General features: G+C 46.5%; 2 protein-coding genes across 7 annotated transcripts in view; one reads left to right on the top strand and one right to left on the bottom strand.

Annotated features, from left to right (window-relative positions):
* LOC106601133 (SRC kinase signaling inhibitor 1) overlaps positions 1 to 14,938 on the top strand; it is a 50,238-nt gene extending 35,300 nt beyond the window's left edge. For 5 of the 6 annotated variants that reach the window (XM_082973670.1, XM_082973671.1, XM_082973669.1 and 2 more), the window contains exons 16-17: positions 4,291 to 4,422; positions 8,433 to 8,988. In XM_082973670.1, coding sequence (XP_082829796.1) covers positions 4,291 to 4,422; positions 8,433 to 8,435 — 135 coding nt within the window. In that variant the 3' untranslated portion in view covers positions 8,436 to 8,988. Of the gene's footprint in view, positions 1 to 4,290; positions 4,436 to 6,038; positions 6,049 to 8,432 lie in introns of all 6 variants that reach the window. The other variant, XM_082973674.1, reaches the window with a different exon arrangement.
* Positions 14,939 to 15,272: 334 nt separating this feature from the next.
* Positions 15,273 to 25,704, bottom strand: part of LOC106601135 (formin-like protein 1) — a 17,789-nt gene continuing 7,357 nt past the window's right edge. The window contains exons 2-25 of the mRNA XM_014193096.3: positions 24,972 to 25,055; positions 24,285 to 24,371; positions 23,972 to 24,045; positions 23,510 to 23,593; positions 22,687 to 22,830; positions 22,431 to 22,542; positions 22,267 to 22,343; positions 22,083 to 22,176; positions 21,495 to 21,569; positions 21,277 to 21,387; positions 21,005 to 21,154; positions 20,750 to 20,851; positions 20,095 to 20,632; positions 19,071 to 19,195; positions 18,618 to 18,820; positions 18,173 to 18,407; positions 18,006 to 18,074; positions 17,814 to 17,894; positions 17,442 to 17,571; positions 17,154 to 17,317; positions 16,924 to 17,025; positions 16,248 to 16,352; positions 15,942 to 16,038; positions 15,273 to 15,687 (exon numbers count right to left, since the gene is read on the bottom strand). Of these exons, the coding sequence (XP_014048571.2) occupies positions 15,623 to 15,687; positions 15,942 to 16,038; positions 16,248 to 16,352; positions 16,924 to 17,025; positions 17,154 to 17,317; positions 17,442 to 17,571; positions 17,814 to 17,894; positions 18,006 to 18,074; positions 18,173 to 18,407; positions 18,618 to 18,820; positions 19,071 to 19,195; positions 20,095 to 20,632; positions 20,750 to 20,851; positions 21,005 to 21,154; positions 21,277 to 21,387; positions 21,495 to 21,569; positions 22,083 to 22,176; positions 22,267 to 22,343; positions 22,431 to 22,542; positions 22,687 to 22,830; positions 23,510 to 23,593; positions 23,972 to 24,045; positions 24,285 to 24,371; positions 24,972 to 25,055 (3,108 nt within the window). The 3' untranslated portion in view covers positions 15,273 to 15,622. The remainder of the gene's footprint in view (positions 15,688 to 15,941; positions 16,039 to 16,247; positions 16,353 to 16,923; positions 17,026 to 17,153; positions 17,318 to 17,441; positions 17,572 to 17,813; positions 17,895 to 18,005; positions 18,075 to 18,172; positions 18,408 to 18,617; positions 18,821 to 19,070; positions 19,196 to 20,094; positions 20,633 to 20,749; positions 20,852 to 21,004; positions 21,155 to 21,276; positions 21,388 to 21,494; positions 21,570 to 22,082; positions 22,177 to 22,266; positions 22,344 to 22,430; positions 22,543 to 22,686; positions 22,831 to 23,509; positions 23,594 to 23,971; positions 24,046 to 24,284; positions 24,372 to 24,971; positions 25,056 to 25,704) is intronic.

Genomic DNA, 25,704 nt, shown 5'->3' with positions numbered 1-25,704 from the left:
AGCGTGTCACCCAGAGCTCACAGGCCAACCCAGCCTGGCCACGTGGACCCAAATGAAGCGTTGAGTTGTGTGTTTGTCTTTCTGATGCCCTGCTGGCCACTTAGTGAAACAATAAATTGGACAGATTTTATTTTTTTACTATAATTTTTGATAGACCCGTTATAATAATTGATCTTGATATTATGGATAACTTATCCTAATTTAACCATTATTTACATTATTTCAACTCTCCCCTCCCCTCCCTCCTAATTTCCCCTGGCCAGCTGTTTCAGAGAGCCCCCCTCAGGCTCAGCCACCCCCCTCCCCTGTCCCTGCCCAGTGCCCCCCGCAGCAGGACCAGCGTGCCCCCCTCCAGCCTTGACCTATGGCCCCCAGGGGCCCCGGGCACCAAGGTAACGCCCTCCCTGACCTCGCGAGGGCTTGTGTGGACTGCTACTTCCTGAGACTGCCCTCACCTTCCTCCTCGCCCTCCTTCCTCCTCGAACTAACACTTCCACCACTCTACCCCCTCCCTCAAATACACACTCCCATGCTCCATCCCTGATCTCTACACCCCTCCCAGAGTACACAGTCCCATCCTCACCTTTTATCTCTACCTGCAGAGTGCTCTCCACAGGGTCTCCTGTCAAACACAGCAGCTGGTCACCAGCACACAGACTGTACACTGACCCTATTCTGCTTGGTGCTGTAGGGAAAGTAAAGGAGTTTGTGCTATTGTTTTAAATGTAGCCCTTTGGTCCAGCACTCCCCTTGTTCTACACTACCAGAACACACCCCTAAACACACTGTCTCCAGACGACACACACACCCTATACCAACACACACTCACTCCCTGATGGAGTGATCACTCTTCCTTACACACAAACACTCCTGTGACTAGTCACTGTCTGTGTTGGTTGCAGTGCTCTGAAGTGCATGGATGTGTGTGTGTGTGTGTGTGTGTGTGTGTGTGTGTGTGTGTGTGTGTGTGTGTGTGTGTGTGTGTGTGTGTGTGTGTGTGTGTGTGTGTGTGTGTGTGTGTGTGTTAGAGTGTGCAAGTGTGTGTGTGTGTGTGTGTGTGTGTGTGTGTGTGTGTGTGTGTGTGTGTGTGTGTGTGTGTGTGTGTGTGTGTGTGTGTGTGTGTGTGTTAGAGTGTGCAAGTGTGTGTGTGTGTGTGTGTGTGTGTGTGTGTGTGTGTGTGTGTGTGTGTGTGTGTGTGTGTGTGTGTGTGTGTGTGTGTGTGTGTGTGTGTGTGTGTGTGTGTATGAACAGTTGTGAAACTCTACACTGTGTCTACCAGCTGTCTAGAGCATCGTTGGACTGCTCTGGCCTACAGTGGAAGCAGGGCAGCATACTGGCATCACAATCACAGGTTAGTGCCCTAATGAGAAGTATTCTGTAACCAGTCAATTACCATTACACTGTTTAGAAAACAATTCTATTTTATCTTATTGAATATATATTGAAATATTACTTCTATTCACCCATTTTGTTTAACAGGCACAGAGCATGGCCCTTCCTGGTCCCTCCTCTCCTGTCCCCCGGATTGTGCTGACAGAGTGCATGTCAGTTTCACTCTCTCCCTCTGAAGGCTTTGTCAGAGACTTGACACAGGACCATCAGATGTCCCCAACAGTGGACCAGTCCCAGAGCCAGACTGCTCCTCCCCAGACAGTCCCCCAGATCCAGGAGGTCTCTACGGGGAAGGATCCCATCAGCCAGCCCCAGAGGAAGCCCTCTCGGCGGGGGGAGCTGAGAATCCTGGAGTCCTTTGAGAAGGAGGAAGAGACAGAGGAGAGAGAAGAGCTGTCCTTGGCACTGACTGAGGTGGAGGTGATGGTGATGTCACCCTCGGAGACCCAGAAGCTCAGCAGGACCTGGGGAGAGGCTCTACAGACACTCACCATCCCACCTCAGCCTTCAGAGGGAAGCACTGAAACCCGTCTGTGTGGGGCTCCACTACTGGTACTCTTCAGGGAGACTGTGACGGTCAGAGAGGCCTACAGGAAGCTGCAGTTACTGCTGGGCAGGGAGGAGGACACAGGGTCATCCAAGGTGGTCCCCAAGCCCAGAGCAGGATCTTCTCACAGCAGCCTGAGCAGCAGCCCCAGTACCCTGGGTTCCAGGATAACTCTCTCCCCTGAGCAGCAGGACTCTTTGAGAGAGGCTCTGAGGAGAGGGGTGGAGACAGGGGCCAGGAACCTGACACTCCATCACAGCACTGGAACAAAGAGCATTCTAGCCACCCTTCCGGAGCCCAGTCAGGACTCTGCAGAAGCAGCAGTGAAACCCAAAGGGTCTGCAGGTTGTGAGGAGAGCCAGGCCAGGGAAGAACAGGGACTGAACCCCTGGAAGCAAGGAGAGGACATTAGTAGCAGCACCTACAGCAGGCTGGACAGCCTGGATGAAACCATCCGCGAGCTGGAGAACACCCTGCTGGAGCTCAGTGGCCACCCCACCACAGTGCATCTCTTCCCACGCACACTCCCCACTGACACTGCCTTGTCAGACGGTCCAGACCCAGCCCAGATGCCTGGCACCAGCACCTCAGAGACCAAGAAGCCCCCAGTCCCACCCAAGCCCAAGCCCAAACCCTCCTACACTCCTGCCACGATGACCAAGGTCTATAACATGCACCCCTGCATAGACTCTGCTCTTTAGAGGGCATGCACTCACTTCTCTCTATCCTCTTCTGTCTTTTTGGCTTTAAGTGTTGGGGTTGCTGTTTCTGCTGAAGCTGAAGCTTCATCTTGTCTTCCTCCTATTGACTTCAGAGGGAATCTGACTGCACATAACATACCAACCTCACATGGAGTTATACCTCACACCTCCATTGAACCTCTCAACCTGCCAATTCCCACATACAAGTAATCTGTTGTCTGCTCCCTGTGAAAACGGGTAGATTTTGGCAGTCCAAACAGAATGTTTTAAATCTTAAATCTTCAACTCCAAGGGGCCTGCAGCAGATGCTCTCCTTCTCTGTACTGTGATTAGTTATGGGGCTACTGTCCCCTTGGAGACGGGTTGTTCATTGTCTTTTCATTGATCTTCTGTTTCTACTCTGTAAACCAGGGCGAGTCCGGTCTCTGCTGCAATAAACTGTCATTTCTCTTTCTCTCCCCTCTTTATTTCCCCCCCTCTCTTCACGTCTTTGTCTTGTCTTCTCTTTGTCCTCTGCTGCTTCTCTCGTCTCTATAATCAATTACCAGTTACCTGCATCCTCAACTATTATAGCTTTACCTTGAACTTTCTTTCGGCTTATCGACAAACGAAATGTTGAGACTTGTTTACAAATTGGTCTGAAACTGAATACAGACACACACTGTTGTTTTCATTATCCCATAGTAAATCATTAGCATAGGGCGGACCAGACCTCGGAGGGCTCATTGCATGCTGGGAGTCGGAGTTTGTCACCTTTAGGTCAACGCTCCTTGTAAAGCTCCCAAAATGAAATACATGGTTGAGTAATGCTGATAGGTAGAGAGTTAGAGACAGACAGGTGAAGAGGTAGAGTGTAGCATGGACCACCATGTTGTCTCAGTGTGTAGATAGACTGTTACTCAGTCCAACTGCAGTGGAGTGCCAAGCTACAGTGGGGCTGGCTGTCAGGGACCATTTCTCCTCTCGGCCGTTCAGCTGGAGAAACAGGTCCCGTGGGCTTGACGTGGGGTTGGTGTGGAGTTGCAGCGTTTTCACGCCTTGTTGCATCACCCTTAGTACTGTAACCACCACTGCCTTTAACTGGGTCTCATGAGGCCAATCAGATGCTTCATCCAGGTTCCCTACTCTACCCCTGAATGATTCATATTAGCATACCATACTGAGCACTCCGTCTCCTGTAATCATATGCACTGCCTTTCCTCTTAGCCGATGTGCGTGTGTGGAGGAGGTTGGGGAGTAGATAGGATATGTGTTGGAGTGACTGAGTGCGTATTTGCTTTTTGCATATTAGAGGCAGAGAAAATGGTTGAGCCGACGACATCATATGATGGAGTCCCTGGTGCAGCCATGCTACGCAACACCACTTTGAATTTTTCATTTCCATATTCACCTGTTTGTCAGATCTTCTGCAGCCAGCGTGTAATGATATATTGAAAGTCAGTGGGGCGGATAGTAGGGAGTTATTTCAGCGAGGCCATAGTGAGCACCCTGATCTTAGGGCTTTCAGCAGCCGGTGGGCATTCTGGGTGAGAGCTTCTATTAAGTTGGTATATGTCTGATTAAAAAGAATGAAATGTAAATCTGTTCGTGCTCTGTGACACTAATACTCACATCTCTCCCCTCTTCTCCTCTCCTTGTCTCCTTCTCCAGGGAGGCAACAGCTCTTCAGCTGTGGGTAAAGTCCACTCCTCGGCTGCCTCCAGACTGAAGCACCTGCAGCAGAGCAGCACAGAGAAGACCAAAACTGGCAAGAGGGAAGACTTCCTCAAGGGCCAGCAGCAGGTACTGTATTCTAGTGAGACTGATCATCTACTACTGACTGCCCCTCCCTAACTGACCCCACACCTCCACCTTCTGCACAAGGTAGCCTATTCCACTGTTGTATTAGTGTAGCTCCATATCTTGGTGTGACTTCTTAATCCATAGACCGTCGATGGATTAGCCAGAGCCAATAGTACTACTAGGGTCCTGTTTGATAAAGGGGATATAGATAGTCTATGGAATAGATAGTGTTGTGCACGAGGGCACCTGAAGGTTTTGAAGGATGTTGGGTTATAAGTTGGGAGATGCAAGTGGGGGCCAGGGGAGACGGGGAAATGGAACTGTTCAGGCATGTCAGAACAAAGTCAACCTGAGAGAGAACTTTCTTCTCTAGTATTGGCAGGAGTCATGTCAATGAAATAAGCTTTAATGTCAATGTTATTTGAAAAATACCGGAGCACTGAAGTGCACCTAAACCCCTTCTCCACACTAAAAATACTTTGATTGGGAATTCAGAGAGGGAGCCATTCATGTGAATCAAGAGAGGGGGGGAAGAGAGAGAGCGCAATAAAGCCATTTGAATTGAATTGAATTGAGAGAGAGAGAGAGAGAGAGAGAGAGAGAGAGAGGAGAGAGAGAGAGGAGAGAAGCCATTTGAATTGAATAGAGAGAGAGGGGGGGTGGAGATGTAGGGAGAGACAGAGAGAGATACATGTATATATAATATATAGAGAGAGTGTGTTACGAGACTGGGCTGACTAGTAGCTATATAGGTAAGCATGGGAGGAATCTCTAATTCCCTTGTCTCCCAATGTAGGCTGAGGCTAATCAGTACCCAGTTGTGTCAGTGCAATCACTGATTATTCAGTATGAAGAGCACAGTGCTTCCCCCCAGTGTGCTCCCTTCAGCTGTCTCTGCTTTCTCTCTCTTCCTCCATTTTATTCACTCACTCCTTCCTTACTGCACAATCTTTTTCCTCCCTATTATTTCTTGTTCTCTCAATTTTGCTGTCTCTCTTTTCCCACCTCGCTCTTTCTCTCTCTCCCCCTGTGTCTCTCTTTTCCCACCTCTATCTTTCTCTCTCTCCCCATGTGTCTCTTGTTCCCTCACTCTTCTTCCCTGTTTTTGGAAAGCTGTAGGGTGGAGTGGCCTCCTTCTAGCCCACTGAGAGGAAAATGAATCCCATTATTTCAGTATGAGGACACAGGTTCTCAGCGTGCTCCCTTTGTCCACAGACTGTGGCAAACAATTACACTGAAAATAGGCTGTGTGAAAACACTATCCCCTCGCCCAAAGGAAAGACACTCAAAACAATCTCTCAGAGTCGGCACCAAACCAGAAGTTAAGACAGCGCTAACAACAACAGTAACAAAGACATTTCTAAACCCATTTCAGAGCATTTTGAATCAACATATGACTTCAATCGCAGAAGTCAATCTCCCCACTACTCAATAACTGACAGCAGGCTGTTTGTATTGGCATAACATGCCATGGATGTCTGTCTTCTCTCACTGTCAGATGCCTATCGATACTATACTGCCCAGGGTACTGTGCCAGCCAGGTGCCCATCCACCCACCATATTAGCTGACCCATAGAGCTTTAAGGTGCCCCCCTAGTTTCCCCACTCCAACAGAGATGTAAGTTAGTAGCCCCACTCCCACAGAGATGTAAGTTAGTTTCCCCACTCCCATAGAGTTGTTAGTTTCCCCACTCCCATAGAGTTGTTAGTTTCCCCACTCCCATAGAGTTGTAAGTTAGTAGCCCCACTCCCATAGAGTTGTAAGTTAGTAGCCCCACTCCCATAGAGTTGTAAGCTAGTAGCCCCACTCCCATAGAGTTGTTAGTTTCCCCACTCCCATAGAGTTGTAAGTTAGTTTCCCCACTCCCATAGAGTTGTAAGTTAGTTTCCCCACTCCCATAGAGTTGTAAGTTAGTAGCCCCACTCCCATAGAGTTGTAAGTTAGTAGCCCCACTCCCATAGAGTTGTAAGTTAGTAGCCCCACTCCCTACTGATGCTGTTGTTTTGACTCACACCCACCCAGACATGCCCACCATGGGTGTCCTTTCTACTGGAGCCACAGCTGAAGGTAAAGAGATCTCTTTTCCCCAGAGATGACCCCTGACCCCAAACTCTTACATTGACCCTCTCTCTCTCTGGTCATCACTCTTTCCTTTCAACTTCCTATCTTTTCTCTGTTTGTCTCTTTTCTGTTTATATCCTCAGTGGTGTTATGAATTGACGTTATCGGTGGTGCGAAAGCTTTCATATTTGTGCTATCTGTCTGTACTGTGTGTGTGTGTGTGTGTGTGTGTGTGTGTGTGTGTGTGTGTGTGTGTGTGTGTGTGTGTGTGTGTGTGTGTGTGTGTGTGTGTGTGTGTGTGTGTGTGGGAGACTGAACAGTGCATTGTGAGATGATACTCAGTGCCGTTGTGCCGGCGCTTGTTATTAGGCACTGCTACAGTACCAGGAGACGTCAGAGCCATCTAGGCATGAGAGGATTTTTTTAATCACTGAGCTGTTATAAGAACAGACAGTTCAAAGCCACCATTTCGGTTCGTTGGCCTTGGTGCATATCAAGGAGGCCATGACAATGTGAATCCTTTTCATACCACAATCCTCGATTTCCATTTCCCATTTCGCTTCTTATTACTTCTGGCTGTGAAGCAGGCTAGTGTGGGGGGGGGGGGTTAATAAAGGCCAGTCCCACGACACAGTCTTTTGGCAGGCAGCTCTGAGCTTCCGGAGATGAGAGGAGGCTATCTTACAGCACTAACAGAGCGGAATAAATGTTGCGGTAGCCAGGCTTGAGAGAGAGGAGAGAGAGAGGGTGTCCTCAGGCAGAAGGAACAGCCCCTCTCCCTGGGGGCAGACAGCAGCACCAGAGTTACTGGAGCACCAGCCAACAGAGTAGGTTAAAGCCTCACAGGCCACACAACACGCACCTGCTGTCCAACCAATCACACAGACCAAATCCCCTCTCTCTCCACACTAACACCCTCCAACCACTCAACATGCAGGGCAGAGTAGAAACCTCTCAGAAATAGTGGGTTGCCTTTATTCGGAACATTGTGGAAGAGAACTTTTGACATATTTATGTACAAGAGTTATTCAAGAGCAAATGATTTGCAATCCTGGATTTAATCAAAGTCACCTCTAAATAAGCGATGACCTTTGATATAAAACCTGGTATTGCTCTCTCCCAGTGTCTGTCTGACTGATGATACAGAGTTGGGACAGTTACATCAGACTCTTCCTTCAGGTTACACCTCTCATCCCCCAGCCACAAGCACAGATGTCTAGACAGGTGTCATCAGCCAGTGGCCCTGATGTAGGACTGATCACAGAGTAGGGGACCCTCACACACTCGTGCTCTGGCATAGCTCTGTTAGCGTCTTCTGCCCATGCCCTGGCACTGCCACTTTCCTCCAGCCTTCCTCTATGAGAGAGACTGAATGCTGGCTGACTGCATTTACAGAGAATACACCCCCTATACAGTATAATGTGTACAGCGTTGCCGCAATGTCTCACTGCCAACACAGCGCCATCTACTGGTGTACTCCAGCATCACACAAAGGGGAATATGCGTGATGCTGTTCATTTAATGTGTTTTGCATTTTTAATGACTAGGACGTCCATTAAAAAAACTGTCAAAACAGTAACGGACAACAGCAGTGTAACCCCTGTACACTTCTGTTACATTTTCACTTCAGACTGTTGGTGTCATAATACAAAAAAAATATATGTATTGTCTCATTGTGTATATTTGGCACTCTTGGCTAGCATCAACATTAGCTGATACTAACCTGAATTTCCTGTGTTTGTCTCTTGTTCTCATCTCACCCCTCCTCCCTCACCTCTCACCCCTCGTCCCTCACCCCACCCTGCCTGTGCCTCTCAACACCACCTGTTCCTGGGGCGCCACCACCACCTCACCCACCACCCTGTCACCTGTGTGATCCTCCCGGGCCATCCTGTACCACCCGGCCCGCCCCTCCACCTGCGCCTCTGTGACCTCTGACCCTGCACAGTGAGTGAGGGACCAGCCTGTGCCCCGTGCCTGTCCTCTCCAGACTCCTCCTCAGCACCAACCACCTGACTACAGAGCTGCATCTGACCCCCACCCCATCCCCTTCTACTCCTAGTCCACGCCCTTTAGCCCCCCTCCCCTCTGTTGGCTTAACATGGGTATTAGCAGTCTCTGACTCCTGTACCCTCTCATGTCCTACATTGACCCCACAATGCACAAGATATCTACCACCCTCCCCTTGGTGTGTGTGTTCTGTATGTTTGTGTGTGGGCATGTCTGTGTGAATGGAAGGGTGCTGTCGGGGACCACTACCAACTATATGACTGTACTCTCTTTTTTCATTTTCTCTTTTCCCCCCTGAAACCTTTCCGATTTTCCCCAATTCTCCATGTTCCTCCTCCTGTTCCTCCTCTTCCTGGTCTGTCCCTGGGTCTGACCCATAGGCCCATGGGAACAGCAGCAGCAGTATTGAGCCCCTCCTGTCAGGCACCAAAGCTGCCAGTTTCTCCGGCCGCCTGTCCTCCTCCAGTTCGGCCTCAACTGTGTTCGCCCCGGGTCTGAGGAAGTATCCCCAGGAGGGGGCGCTGTCTTCCCTGACAGCCTCCTCCAGCCAGGCCAAAGCCCTGCTGGCCAGCCTGTCAGCCTCCAGCCTGAGCGCCGAGGCCCTGCTCCTCTCCTCCACCTTCCGCCAACACCGCCTCCTCCGCGAGCAGCAGCGCGCCTCCTCCCTGCCCCTGCCCAACGGCCGCTCCTCCAACTCCACCACCACCTCAACCACCACCTCCTCTTCCTCCTCCTCCACCTCCCCCACCTCCACCACCTCCACCCCCTCCTCCTCGCCCTCCTCCCCGACCCCCCTGACCTCTCTCAACCTCTCCCCCGTGGGGCTCAACCCCAGCAGCCGCAGCCTGCAGTACTCTGGCTCCAACAGCTACAAGGAGCGTGGCAGCAAGACCCTGCCCAAGCCTGTCTCTCCTAGCAACTCACAGTGAAGTACAAGAGGATGGATGAGAGGAGGAGGAGGAGGAGGAAGAGGAGGAGCGCAATCAAAGCACCATCACATGCAAAAAATGAAGAGGAAAACAAATATACTAGCCCCACCCTCTATCCTAGCCCTCAATGCCAAGAGTCACATGCAGCAAAACATCAGTGGGGAGTTCCCCAGAGTTGACTTTCTGAGTGTCACTTTGCTGCCCTTGGTCTCAGTCCAGCAGCCAGAATCTTCACATATCTATAATTATACAGTACCAGAGTTGATGGTGGTTCCTCTCTGGCTCTCCCACTCAGTAGTACTGACAGTTCCCCAGACCCCCAGAGAGAGAGCTCAAAGATGGGCCTCGGCCTCCTCTCCCTCCCACTGCCTTGTCTGGTCTGGTTTGATCCGGCCTAGTCTAGTCTGGTCCGGTCTGATCTGGTCTGGGTGGACAGAAAAACAGTGCCAGTACTTTATGAACCCTCAGTTTATCATCGCACCATTTGCCAAATCTTACTGGATGGAACCTTAGTGGAGTAGATGTGATATCTAGACTGTGACTTATATTATACAGAGTAGAGTTGCAATATTCAACGAGTTCAGTACAGTAGTCGTGTGTGTTCAGAGCTATAGCAGTCTTATTCCATCACCTGGCACAATGTGAATCTGTAGAGAAAAACAAAGCTCAACCAAGGTGTTGGTTTCCATTCTGAGACAGTTTTCTGTTTCTTCGTTTCTTTATTTCAGACTTATTGCATCACCTGTGTAGAAGTCTAAACTGGTGCTATAGTTGTCCCTGTTTTGTAAAGAGTTTACATGAATGAAACGGCTCCCATTCAATGTGACTGTACATTCCACTGTTTATCTAATGCTACATCCCTGGAGTGGCTTAAGGCTTCTTCTCTCCGGCATCTGATTCCATTCTTACCCTCGTTCTCTATGGCCCCACTATTAGCACAGCAGTTTGGCAATGGAAGAAAAGGCCAGGGAGCTGCTTTTGTTGAAGTCCTCTGGTTTGAGAGTCTGCGCACAATTATATTCACCACAATAGCACATTATAGGAACAGTAATGTGACATTACAGTAGATCAGTTATTAATGACTGAGCTGGTACGTGAAGAAGGGAAAAAATAAAAACAAAAATATATGTAAACATTGAAATTGATCGTTAAAGAATGTCGAATGTGTAGACATGAATGTTGCACGACAATCAGGACGTATCCATAGTTGACGGGTTTTGCCTTGGACTGGTGTTCCCTGCTGCAGTGATTACACTCTGAACTCAACACACGCTCATGTGACCAGGCACAGGCATACAGCAGTAGATGCACGCACAGTCTCTGACACGCCAGTCAGACGGAGATCCACCAAACTGTTTATGAAAAGCACAGTCTCCAGATGTTTTGAGTCAAAACGGTTGACTAGATTGCCCATTTCTTTATTTCATGACTGTAGAACCACTGATCATGAATTAACCCACACCGGTTTGATAATGCAGTCCTTTAGGAAATATTCGATTTGAATGGTTAAAAGGAACAGAATGTTCGAGAGAGAGAAACAAGGGCACAAATGAATTCTCTTCTGAAAGGGACCAGAGATGTGGACCAGCTGATTTATTATTTAGCTGATTATTTACAAGACATGCGGCACAATGAGTTTCATTTTGGCCTGTGTGTATTCTCAGTATTTGCTCTAGATAAAACCCAGAATGAGTTTATCTGGACCTCCCCCGACACAGAAGCGGGCTTAGCCCACAGCTGTTGGTTGCGCAGTAGTAAGGTTGCCACTGGAAATGGCTGCTTTTGTTCTGTGATATGTGTTATGGAGAATAATTTGGTTAATGTACGAAGGCAGCTCCAGGGCATATGAGTGTTCTCCCCTTCAACTGGAGTGCTTACGCAGATCACTGGCTCCATTCCTCAAAGCTGACTTAGGAGCTTGGAAGTGTTATAAGGATAGAAACACACTTTCATCAAAGACGTGTCGGTGGTTTCTCTGCTGTTAATCTTACGCCAGCAAACACTCTGAAGCTCTCGTTCTCCTGTGATGCGTCACCAAGGCGACCTAGGGGGTTATGGCTGTGTGTAGTCCTAGTTCATTCTTCAATTGTTCGGTAGACAAGTGCGTGAAATCGATTCTTTGTGGCATTGAGATGAAAACAATTGCTTGTGAAAGAGGCCGGTGACAAGTGCAGACAGCTTGAGTTGGGGAGATTGGTTGTGGGTTTCATGTTTGAAGGCTAGTGTAATAACAAAGTGCTTTAACTCTTATCTACTGGGTTCATGACGTGTAAAAGGGCTGGTAAGACAGGTTTATCTGGACGTCACTGTTTGACACCCTTTTGAATTTAAGAAGGCTATTATTTTTGCAACTTGCTATCTGTGCTGTCCTTTGGGGGAGATGTGTCTATGAATCAAACCCTTCTTGGAAGAGGTTCCCACTGGACCTGCATGTCTGACTGCCATGGTACTGTTATAATTGCACAAAATGATCGATGTTGCAATTTCCCCATGAGAGCACAGAGTGGACCTATCTGCATGAACCCTCTGGAACTTTGGTTTCATTGGAGACCCACCAAAGATACTGTTCTTGTAGGCTTATAGCAGTACAGCTCATGTGCCCGTTTGTGTTTCTACAGGCCGAGGAACCTTGGTATGATGGCCCAAATCAGATCAGTGGCTCTGACAACACATTGCTGTAAAGATCAGAACAAAGGGGTACACACACACACACACACACACACACACACACACACACACACACACACACACACACACACACACACACACACACACACACACACACACACACACACACACACACACACACACACACACACACACACACACACACACACACACACACACACACACACCAGTGTGTGTCAGAATGTGGCCGTGGCATTGCAATAAGCACACCCTCTGTTCTGTCAGTGAGAAAACGGCAAGCTCACGGCACAGCGAGTTAGTTAAGCCTCACACTGGCTGCACTGTAGCAATGCAGGACTCAAGCCCTGGGTTTTATGAAGTGAAGCCAAATGAAAGAAATTCACTTACTAATTCAGCTCCACACTCAAATCCATAACTCCCAGCGCTGCTTTTACATCTGGCAGGGTGATGAGGAGGAAGGGAGGTATTCACACTTCGCTGCTTTTACACAGGAAAGTCCAAGATGAGAACCCCAAGACTGCGGGACAATGCTTTTTTGAATCACCATAGCACTGGTGTTACTGGACAGGAGATTTCAATATGGCTGAGTCTTGGAGGGGTTTATTGGTAGTGGGGATGAGGAGAGGAGGGTGGAGAGTGGAGACACTCGTAGTGAAAGCCCCTGGCAATCAGAGAGATAGTTCATGCAAACTTGAAATGAAAAGTAAAATAATTATACATATATAAATATATCTTCGTTAAGATGTTTGTGTATGATATTAATATAATTGTGAAGAAAGTGTGACACATAGGTCTGGATTAAATTATTATAATGTACAATTTAAATCATCCTCTTTTGGGGATTTATATGAGTAGGCATTTTGTACAGACTTTCCTTTTCAATTCTTCGAGAGAAATAATGTATTTCACATTAGCAAATTATTTATTCATAAGCAGAACATTTTTATATTGATTTGAAAATATTTATCTGTATAGAAGACAGGACAGGTATGTAATATACAGTGGAGCTCATTTTTAATTCTAGGATATTTTTATTAGCACTCTTTTTAACAGGTCCTGTACAATGTCTGCTCCCAGGCCTCCACTAGCTAACACTCATTTTGAGGTAAGGGGAGCTGTTCCTAGACCTGTTCTTAGGGGGGTGCCTTTTCTTTGGAACTTCTGTTGGTTTACTTAGTCCTCTTCTAGTCTCTGTCCTAGTCTTTGTATTACATTACATAGCGCTCCCTATACCTGACTGATGTGTTCTTCACCCATGGCTGATTCCAGTGATGTTAGAGAGAAGTCTGGTGGGAGTCAGCGAGAGAGAGAGAGAGAGAGAGAGAGAGAGAGAGAGAGAGAGAGAGAGAGAGAGAGAGAGAGACAGGTGGGGATGAGGACAATACTGTGAAGTGGGCGTTTACCTGATGATGCAACATGACCTTGCTGCTCTGATTGGTTGTATTGATCTACTGTGAAAGGACTGTTCACAAGCAGTGGCGGTTCTAGACCATTTCAATTGGGGGGGCCAAGCTGGGGCCAGTTGTACTGTTAGAAGGGCCAGTTACATTAGACGTTATTGTTGTCATATCGTTTTCTTCACTGTATTGTAGGCATTAGCAGGCAAAATACCATGTTCGTAATGCAGATGCATGTGGTAGGATACTGTTGTGTTCCGCCTAAAGCCATCCCTTAGAAAATGTGTGGGTTAAATTAGTGTCCCGCGTTGCCACAGACTAATAATGGATGTAAAAAAAGAACGATAGCAAAATTAGTTATGTGAAGATTATTTCATACTCCACATTTAGGGGGGCCACAAGGGGGTCCAAAATTGTTGTCACAGGGGCACTGCCCCCCCCCCCCCCCCCCCAGAACTGCTAGTGTTCACAAGAGAGGGGTTGGCTGTTCCTCCTGAAGGCATCCCACTAAAATGAATAGCCCATACTAGAAACCCCTCTACTGGTGGTACGATAGGATGGTATTACATCATTATGGCCCAAAGATACTAACAGAGAAGGATCTCAGCATTGAATAAGTCATTTAGGTTTCAATGACAAACTAAGAGCACATAAAGCGGATAGATATGGAACATTAGCTTTTTCTTCATCATCATAATCATTGAGACATGTTTGGTTCTGTTTTTAATAAATGAAAGAGACATATGTGTATTATTTGACCTGCTTTCTGTGGTGTGTACAGTACTGTATGAGTTTCTGACATGAATGTGTGGATGTCCCAAAATCTTGGCATCAAGAAGAAAACAAAATGATATGTAAATAGACTGAGTAATTCCTAGAAAGTTCAACAAAATATGTCCAAAATAATGTTTAATTCATTAAAAGATGATGGATACAAAGGTATATTATAAAACAATGCATGAAATATTGTCAAGCAATCGCACGGTGCAGTTGAAAAGTGTTGTCTACATGTTTTCTTAAAAAACAGAGCGAGATAGAAAAAGAGGTGTACCACTTTAAAGGTTTACAACGGTAGAGAACCAGACCTTTTTACTTTGGATCTTTCTGTGACACAGGCATGTTCAGTCTTACTGTGATCAGTGATGCTACGGTGATGATGGCTAAGAGTGAGGAGTGTTCCCAACAATCCAGAACGATCTGGAACGCTTCAAAGTACCTTTACCAGAAAAACCCACCAATTACGATCTCCCACTTGTAGAGTAGTGTGACATAATGAACAATACAAAAAAAATTGATCTATATAAATACCTACTGATACTGGACATTCTCATTTATCAGTGTGGATGCCATGATATTCTGTGAGAAATGTTTTTTTTTTTTTTTTCTGTGAGAAGACCGGCAGTTGAACCTGCTTCCTTTTGTACATACTTGCTGTGGTTGTGTGTCTAATAAAGTGCAGCTCTCTTGTACAGTCGGAGTCCGGGTTTCGCTTTATCGTAGACAATAAGTTGATCTTCTTTCCCTTTTGGGATCAATAAAGTATCACGTCAGTAGGTGGAGGCTCTGCGACAGGTCCAGCGGCGGCCCTCAGGTGGGTCGTTGTAGTATTGTTAACTGGGTATGGAATGCTCTCTCCGCTCATCTTCCCTGGGGCTAGGAGGATGTTTCATGTACAGACATAACGTGAACACTCTGATATGATTACAGGGCAGATAGACTTTCTAACGGCTTGGCAGGTCACGGATCCACTCTAGGGCTAGGGTAAGCAAGTACTTGAGTCATGAATTTGGAGTAATACAGTAATGTGAAACTTGTTTTTTTAATTAAAAAAATGTACTCATTAAAAGATGAACGGAACCAAACATTCTAAGCCATTTTAAAAAGCTAAATGGATAAAAATGCATCAATGTATTTCTATGTTACACATTTGCTCATGACGTATAACTTAAACTCTGTTCTATTTACAGAGTCAATTCATACTGTAGTTTAAATGTGTATTGATAGGTTAAAGGCCATATAATCTTCAGTACTAATGTAGGTGTATTGTGTATGTACAGTACAGGTATGTATTTGTGTTCTGTGTATGCATACACTTTGACATTGAGTGTGTACAGTAATCTCAGTGGAGTTGTGGGTCTTGGAGCTGGAGTTGTTCAGGTGTCTTGACGCTGTGCTGGTCTCCGTCCATCTGTTGCTCTGAACGGTGAGTTCCTCAGGTCTGGGACAAAGCACATAGACACAACCACTGAAACTTAGCAAGGGATATCTATCTCCGATTGTACCGGGGAAAAGTGTGGTAACGCTTCATGATTTACATGATTTACATACATATAAAGCATTCATGTATTTTATAGTGCCTTATAATGTGTTATGGCATTGACTATAAGCGTTCTTAACTCTGTTTTATAGATCATAAACTACAATATAAGACCATAGTACATCATGTATTCTAGCCATAGTGGTTCGTCATACCTGTGATGATGTCCTCCAGGGCCCCATCCTTCACCTGAGGCTTCACCTGCCTCTTCTTCAGCTCCGCTATCAGGTCCATCTTGGGCATCATGGGAGACTGGCAGGGGTCAAAGGGTAAAGCTGACACATTGGCATATGTAGTATGGACCACACTAGAATGACTAGTCACTGGTCTATCAGTCATAAGGGAAGCTACAAAACGATAGTACTCCAGCTCCACCTCCTTTTATAACTGACTGTATGGAATGTAGAGATTGTGGTGGATTGAGTTGGTATGGGGCATCGGTCTATCGTCTATTCTCCTACCTTGTGTCCTGCAGCCTCTTTCTTTCTGGGGGAGGGAGACTCTGCTTGGTTCTCACTGCTCTGGGCCTCCAGTCTCTTCTTCTGTTCATTATCCTTCTCTGCTTGCTGTGTGGGACACACACAAAAACAGGTAATTAGAGGTCCAACGCAGCCGTTTAATCTCAATATCAAATCATTTCTGAGCAACAATTAAGTACCTTGCTATGATTGTTTTCAATTGAAATGGTAAAATAAACAAAAATAGCTTCTTAGCTAAATGCTATTTTTCAAGCAAGAATTGTGCTAGGACTGTCTAGACATGGTCTGAGAGAGGGCCCTAACTGGAGGAGCCTAAATAGGAGGAATGTGTAACCTGAAAACTAGCTGTTATTGGCAGAGAGGAGGGCAAACTTTCTTTGTTATTGGTCTATTAACTCACCAGGTGGTCCAAAAAACCCACCCCACCCAGCCAAACAGCTCTTACACCAAAAGTGCATTATCATAATTTTCACAATTTCACAGTATTATTCAAACCTCATAGTGTGGAAAATATATATAAAACAGGAAAATGACGTTTTTGACTGCACTGCCCCTTTAACAAACATGCATATAAATACAAAATGCACCCACGATAGACACAAGTTAAACATAATGAGCTATTTCCTTGTCCTTTCCCATTATGGGGGCACCACCTCACCTTATAGGCCTTCATGAAGCGGACAAACAGAGGGAAAAACATGGAGGGTTGTGTGGTCTTGGGGTTTTCTCCAAAATACTCCACCACCAAGCCATACGCCTCCTAGTGGAGGAGATGAGAGAGGAAGAGGAGGAGAGATGACGCTCACACTAAAACATGTATTGAACATCTTCTGTGGAATTATGCGTGTTGGATGTGTCTATTAAGTTCAAATGTTATGGAATTCCAACCTGAGCGGTTTTGCTGTCTTTGAGTAACGAGTCCAGTAATTCACTGTTTGTCTTGACAAAGTCCTTCAGCACTGTGTTGTCTTCCTGCACCAGGAACTCCTTCTTGGTCACTTCCATTCCCCTCTCCAGGGAGCGGATATCCTGAAGAATACTGTCCAGAGACACTGAAACACACAAACACAGGAGAGAAACAGTGGGTCAGTTATTCTCACTATGAAGGGCTGCATTTTTTTCAAGCTGTGTGTACATGTGTGTGTGCGCGTGCAACCGTTGATTGCGTTCCCGCACCTAGGCCAGCCTTGTCCACAAAGTGCAGCTCAGTGTGGAAGTTGTTGAGTTCAGGGTATTTCTCCTGGACAATGCTGGAGATGAAGTGTAGCAGGGTCTGGGAGCGGTCTGTAGACTTGGTGTCCAGCAGCTGACAGGACAGAGACAAAGAGAGGGACAGATGGAGTCATCTCCCAAAGATGGACTGGCCTGCCTATCAAGATACCATAGCGCCCTCAACTGTCCAAAACCTTGCTTTAGCTAATAGCGACGTATTTATCGTTATAGAGTTGAAGCCATACTATTTCAGCCAGTTAATCTCTACCTTAGTGATGGTTCTATTCATGTTAAACAAGGGAAACAATTTTGCCTCAAGAGCAGAGGGGTACTCACCAGGTCCAGACTCTGCAGGCGGAACCCATAGGCTGCACCCCTCTTACTGCTGTTCATGTAGTTCCCAAAGGCTAGGATGATCTGGAGAGGAGGAGCCAGACACATAATGTGTTACATAGACAGTGCAGGCCTGTTTAAAGGGGCTCTCAGATTGGAGGTTAGCAGTGACGGACAGGGATGCCCTCCACTCACCTCTAACATCTTCTTCAGCTTGGCCGAGGACTTAATGGACATGGATGCTGTGATTATGGAGTTCAGTTGCTGTAGGTGAGATTATGAATGACTATAGTATCAGATTCTGAAGAAAGTCATTGTTGTACAGATACAATTTCATTGTCTGTCCTGAGCAACTGACTCACCGGCTGCAGACGTTTGACGCTCTCGGGGAAGTTGCCCATGAAGGTGAGGGTGCTGATTCGCTGGGCCAGACGGGGGATCTTCCCAAAGCGCATCATGAAGCGGTCCTCCTCTGCCAGATCATCCAGCGGACGGCCCTCCTTCTCATAGTTCTGGAGGAGCTTCAGCTCGTAGTCTGACGGGACAAACCTCTCCAGCAGCTCCAGGAAGTCCAGCCCCAACGCCTGCTGGTCATACCTGGAGAGAAGGTGGGAAAGGAGGAGGGAGGGAGGGAAAGAAGTAAGATAGTAAGGAAGGGACAAAAGAAGAGTGTTAGGGGAAGGTGGAATGAGGAGAAAGAGAATGAAGGGATTAAAGAGAACAAAAAAGGCATAAAGAAATTAAATGAGTGAGAGAAATATGTTTACTAAGGAAAGGAACAGAATAGGAGAAGATATAGTTCCATACGTCTCTATAGCTGTGCAGATGTCTGTGGGGCTCCTGCCTCCCTTGCGTAGCGTGATGGCCAGGTTCTTGGCCTTGTTGCCCTCGATCAGGTTGACCTTGCTGGGGGCCTTCTGGGCCACCTTGACCTTAAGAGTGGACAGAGCTGCTGGAGGACCCTGGGCCTTGGTCTTAAACTGCTCTTCAAACGCATCCATGTTCAGCTCCTGACACAACACACATAGAGATGGTTAGAGAGGGAGGGTAAGGAGGGGAGAGAGAGAAAGAGGGAGAGAGAGGAGGGGGGGTAAGGAGGAAGAGATATAAAGAGAGAGAGAGAGGAGTAGAAAAAGGGTCAGAGGAAGAGTGGAGGAGAGGAAAAAGTGGAAAAAGGGGGTCAGAGGGAAAGTGAGAGAAGGGAGAATGGAAGAGTAGAGTTCAGTCAGCACTAGTATCTGTGTGGAGGTTTGATCTTACCCCTAAGATCTGCTCGTCGTCCAGCTCGTGGAAGACTGTGCCAGTCACCTGGTTGGGCTTCAGTGCCTGCCAGTTGAGCAAAGGCATCCGGAACTTAGTCTGGATGGGTTTCCTGCCTTTACCTCCTGAGACAAAGTGAGAGAGAAAGAGAGAGAGAGTAGGAGAGAGAATCAATCACAGTTGTCAATCGCCAGTGCACTCATTTCACCCTTCAGCAAATTGGACGTATACAAATTCATGAGATTGACTGACAATCTGATTAGCATAGAGCTCTCTCCTATTTGACCTCTCACACCCTAATCTCTTTAATCTCTCCTCTATACTCATGATCTCCCCTCTCAATTTTCTAATCTCTGCTGTAGACTGCTACTGGAACGGAATAGGTGGAATGGTATCAAATACATCAAGCACATGGTTTCCACATGTTTGATGCCATTCCATTCGCTCCGTTCCAGACATGATTATGAGCCGTCCTCCCCTCGGCAGCCTCCACTGACATACACATGTAACAGCCAGAATAATGGAAACACTTAAGATACAAAGTATATTGAAAGCATGTGCTTCCACACAGGTGTGGTTCCTGAGTGAATTCAGCAATTAACTTCCTATTATGCTTATGGTCATGTATAAAAATGCTGGGCAGGCCTTTATTTTGGCTACCATGGCTATGCCCCCATATGATGACAATGCCCCTATCTACAGGGCACGAATGGTCACTGAATGGTTTGATGAACATGCCATGGCTTTTCAGTCCCCAGATCTCAACCCAATTAGACACTTATGGGAGATTCTGAAGTGGCTCCTAAGACAGCATTTTCCACCACATCAACAAAACACAAAATGATGGAATTTCTCGTGGAAGAATGGTGTCGCATCCCTCCAATAGAGTTCCAGACACTTGTAGAATCTATGCCAACGTGCATTGAAGCTGTTCTGGACCTATTAAGACAATTGATGTTGGTGTTTCCTTTATTTTGGCAGATACCTGTATATCTCTAATGAAAGCAGTTAAGAGTCACCTTACCGGCTTGGCTGTCTCCAGAAGGTGGGCCTCCTGGTGGGGGCGGAGGTCCAGCGCCGGGTGGAGGAGGAGGTGGGGGCGGACCTCCCCCGGGAGGAGGGGGAGGAGGAGGGGGAGGTGGGCCACCGGAGCCAGGTGGGGGAGGAGGAGGAGGTGGAGGGGGTGGGGGAGCAGGTCCACCAGGCCCAGGAGGTGGTGGGGGAGGAGGAGGGGGGACAGAAGAGATGGCTGAGGAGGGAGTGGCATCAGGGACGTCTAGGCCAGGGGCAGTGGGACCAGTGGAGCTGAGCATGGGCTCAGAGGCTGGGGCGGGGGCGTACTCGATGATGGTGACAGGCACCACCTGGAGGTCTAGGGCCCCAGAGGGAGTGCGTCCCAGGCGGATCAGCCCTTGGTCCTGCAGCTCCTGCACCTTGAGTTCCAGCTCAGAGGAGGGCTGGCTTAGACGCTCTCTGTCCCGCTCCCTCTCCTGGCTCATCTCCCTCTCCCTCTCTCTCTGCTGCAGAGAACTGACCTGGGAACAGGAGTCCCGCAGGCTCTCCTGTCAGTCGCACACACACAAAGGCAAGGAAAAGTTATTATCACACAACCACACACATACCTTTCTGTCTGATACACTATATTGTAAACAGTCCACAGTTCATTGTACAGTGCAGACCTTGAGCAGCTCTGCCTCCTTGGTGGCTTGGAGGAGCTGTTTCTCCAGTTCAGCCATCCTCTCTGCAGACTGGCTCTCAATCTCCTCTAGCCTGGCACTCAGCTACAAAAACACAACACAACACGACATGACACAACACGACAGCATGCCAACACATTCGGAGGTCACAGACAGAGTCATAGAGTAATTGATGGCATTTTTTAGATGTGTGATTTGAATGAATGAGACTGTGTGTGTACAGTGTGTATCACTGACCTGTGAGTTATGCTCCTGCAGTTCGTCCACATGCTCCAGCACCCCGCCCCTGTTCTCTGCGTCCTCCAGCAGAGCCCCCACATCAAACACGTTGTCCAGGTAGGCCTGAATCTGAACCTGCAGCTTCTCACTCTCTGTCAGCTTCAGAGACTGACACACACACATCATCATCGTTATCCTGACGGTTTCATTTCAGTTTTAAGGAGTTGGTTTTGTGGTTGTGACGGTTCCATTTCCAACAATGAGATGAGAAGGATAAATGGAGAGTTTACCTCTAAGTACTGGTCCAGTCCGTGGTGAGTGAACTCATATTGCAGGTGCACACGGAAGTTCATATTCTCCACCGAATGTACCACAATGTTAATGAACTGCATGCAGGCCACCTGAAGAGAGGGATCATCAGATTTGATCTTTAACCTTTCAGAACCACATTGTGAGTAAATGCAAACACATCAGCCAGCACATTTAAAGCCGTTTTGTGTCCACGTACCATGAAGTCAATGTTGCTGTCATCATTGCTAAAGTACTCCATCAGTTTCTCAAAGCGGTTCTTCTCTCCGCTCACCTGAGTGAAAGGACATGGGAAAGACGTTACTTGTTTCAGTAACACAGTCATGTACTTCAACAGATGTCCACACGAGTGTGTATGTTTTACCTCTTGGTACAGTGTGTGGTTGTATTCATAGAAAGCTGATCAAATTGGTTCACTTCTGCTTTAAACATTTCTAACATTAAATCTATTATTAGTCGTGATGGTCACCAAAATGGAAAGTCTATATCGATATCAGTTGAATATTTTCAGACCACATAACAGTTGTATAAAGGGGCCCTTCAGTATGGTGAGGACTGGTTACGCACTCACAGCATGATGTCTTCGTGTGAGTGTGTCTTTTAGAGTTCTAAGTGTGCTTGGTGTGACTGAGACAGGGTGTGTCGTGTATCAGTAATGAGATTACTTAGAAGAGAAAAATCTTGGTCCCGAGAACACACAAATGAGTAGGCTAAGGTGAGATGACACAGTACATATTGGTAAAGTAAAGTCTGCTAAAGTGTGGCTAAGATTGGTAAATCCCTTCACCTCCTTGAGGTTGTCGAAGGCGGCGAGAATGATGTCATGACCGCCCCTCACAAGACACACAGCAGCCAACAGCTCCAACACCAGGGCTTTGGTTCTGTAGAGACCAGGAATATAATACCACATCACACATCACACACACATGCACAAGCATGCACACACACATCACACACACAGGTGTTCATACCTGGGGCTCTTGTTGTTGAGACTGAGAGTGATCTCGTTGACGCAGCGTGGGTGAGTCATAACTTGGTTGAAGCCCGACTGAAAAAATTATAATTAGCGTTGGATTTTCACAATTTCACACTCCATATCACAGTCATGACCACACGCCACACAACACACACACACCTGGTAGTTCATGATGGCACGCAGACACATGATGCACACATGGACGTCGTCCCGCTGACTGGCCAATCGAGAGATCTTCTGAGTTCTCCTACTCTGGGCTAGAGAGGTTATTCTGCAAAGGAGATATTGAGAGGATGGAGGACACTGGTCAGAAGGTCCCACTTTGCAGTAGAATATTTTTTGGGTGAGATTTATCCTGTGGTCTCTAAGACTTGCTGAGTGAGACTCAGGTCTCATAACGGCTGATGGTTCTTACCGTACGGTCAGGGCGCGGGCTGCTCTGGTCATGCCGTGTGTAGGGGAGCTTCCTGCACTCTTATTCAGGTCCTCCATGGACCTCTCCGCTGGCTTCCCTCTCTCTGACAGTGTTCCCCCATTCTCAGCACCCTCCAAGTCAAACCTATAGACACATTCCCAAATACACTAACATATAGTCACATATAGATAATCAAACATTAAATCTACAGTACCAGTCAAAAGTTTGGACACACCTACTCATTCAAGGGTTTTTCTTTATTTTTACTATTTTCTCCATTGTAGAATAATAGTGAAGATATCATAACTATGAAATAACACAAACGGAAACATGTAGTAACCAAAGGTCCTAATCCTGGTTCAACACCCTTTGCCTTGATGACAGCGTTGCACACTCTTGGCATTCTCTCAACCAGGTTTGGGATGAGTTGGACCGCAGAGTGAAGGAAAAGTAGTCAACAAGTGCTCAGCATATGTGAGAACTCCTCCAAGGCTGTTGGAAAAGCATTCCTCGTGAAGCTGGTTGAGAGAATGCCAAGAGTGTGCAAAGCTGTCATCAAAGCAAAGGGTGACTACTTTGAAGAATCTAAAATCTAAAATATATTTTGATATGTTTAACACTTTTTTGGTTACTACATGATTCCATATGTGTTATTTCATAGTTTTGATGTCTTAACTATTATTCTACAATGTAGAAAATAGTAAAAATAAAGAAAAACCCTTGAATGAGTAGGTGTATCCAAACTTTTGACTGGTACTGTATGTCTCATTGATACTGTACGGGATTCTGTTAAGACAGAAGGGGAGGCTGCAGGGATACTCACGAAGCATCACACTGGGCGTAGGACAGGTAATCCACCAATACATCCAAACCCTGGTTCTCCTCATTCAGAAACTCCTGGGCCCAGCTATATAGAGAGAAAGAGAATTAGAACCCGATACTACTTTAAGGACACTTGAGTCAGTCGTACTGGCTGATGGGATAACTGTGGGACCAGTCCTGGTCAAAACTAACAGAGCAGGCGTCAAAGAAACACCTGAAACTAGATCCCCTACATACTGGTCTTGACGAGAAGAAGAAAGAAAAAAAAAACTGTCAGGGGAGGTTCTCATCTGCACTGTTCAACCAACCCAGTAAATGTGGAGGAGGAGTTAAGATAGAGTGTCGCCTTATTAACGTCCAAAAGAGGAAGTTGCGTCACAGGCTCTCTTTCCATTTCCCCTGAAAACCAGAACATCTGGTTGTTGGGGACTCGGCAGAGGCTAATCCTGGTCCAGTCACTCACCCAATATGATTAGTGCGGAGGGAGATCTCCAGCTCTCTCAGTACCTGAGTGGACTCCTGGACACGCCTCTTGAACTGAAATAGGCCAAAACCATATAGAGAAGCTCTATGAATGAAGGAAACGCACAAACCTTTATATAAGTAGTTCAGAAGTTGTTCTAATGAGACTGGCCTTATATTACTTGCTTAAGGGCTTTGTCATAAAATGCAAAGACATACTACTACTGTAGATGTAATATTGTTATCCCATTGTTCCAAAACACGCATATTTACTTCTTGAAATCCCTGGCTACGGTGAGAATGACTACACCCACCCTGCGGGTCACTCCTCCTTGGTCCTGATAGAAGCTCTTGATCTTGGTCAGATAGGTAGAGGGAGGGTTTTTCACCTGGAACCGCTCCTGACCACACAGAATGGAGGGAGGAAGGAGAAGGGGATGAGGGGATGAGGGGGAGTGAGAAGACAAATGACATAGTCAAACACAACGAGCACCGCAAACCACTCTGTTACCATGCCAACCTGCTGAAGGGAAACGTGCTTACCACAGGAACCCATCAGAGGTGTAGTGTTTTGCTAGAAGACTATATGACCTTTTTGCACTCTAACCTACATTACATATCGGCAACCGGACACCAGCAATACACATTTATTTTTCTTCACGGTTATTTCCGGATGCTTTGTTTTTAGAACACTTAATCTCAGATACAATCATGGGTTACTCTTTATTTTAACGGTCATTTACAAAGATACTACACACCATTTATGGTTAGGGTTAGGTATGGGTTAGGGTTAAATAGTGCTCGCTTTAGATTAGGGACTGCAAAAATACTTTACTTATGATTAGTAAATGGTTTATATATGTGCGAGTAATGATTAATAAATGGTTTATTACGGACCGTTGAAATAAAGCGTTACCCAATCATGTAGAAGAACTGTGTATGTACTAGTGCATGAACCAATCACCCCATGTAAGGCGCCCAACAAGACGTAACGTTCTTACCTGATCACAGATCAGCTCCCACTTCTTCTCATTGTCATACTGACTCAACAGTTTCAGCTTGTCTGGAGGCAAGTTCATATAGCTCTGAGAAGAGAATAAGGTGCACTTCAAAAACCTACATCAATAATGACATGAAACTGTTACTGTGATTACAACTGGGGCCTTTGGGGGATCTTGTATTTAAATTAACTCTGAGCAGTCTACAACGGCATGTTACTCAATAGACTTAAATTAAGCAGTGCCTGCATAATAATATAATCTTAAATAAGACTTTTCGTTCATTTCTTTCTTCACTACCAACCAGCCAACGCTCTTGTACACATTATCATAATGCTTCCTGTTCATGCCATGCTGTTCAAATGTGATCAGAAACCACAGACGTCCCCACCAGAGGTATTAGTGAACGCTATCATCATCCTACACCATGGAGATGACTCACTGTTTACATGTATCGCTGGTAACTAATGGAAACCATCTGTGAGCATGTATCAGGTCTAGTCATGAGCATTTTCAAACACATACAGATGATGCTTCTCCATTCATCATTGAACGTAGCGGGCCTAAACAGTAGTCGTTTAGCCATGATCTGTTTGAGTGAGTTGCAGGTGGATTTAACCTGATTGATTCTATAGTTATTCGTCTCTATGACAGGTGAACCACGTGGCCCTTTCAACAAGAAAATATGGTGTGTTTATATCACGAGAAGCTGATTCAACTCTGTCATACCTATTGA

Source organism: Salmo salar, chromosome 03, assembly GCF_965601325.2.
Source record: "Salmo salar chromosome 03, fSalSal1, whole genome shotgun sequence".
Taxonomy (NCBI): domain Eukaryota; kingdom Metazoa; phylum Chordata; class Actinopteri; order Salmoniformes; family Salmonidae; genus Salmo; species Salmo salar.
This window is presented reverse-complemented; position numbering and strand designations above follow the sequence as displayed.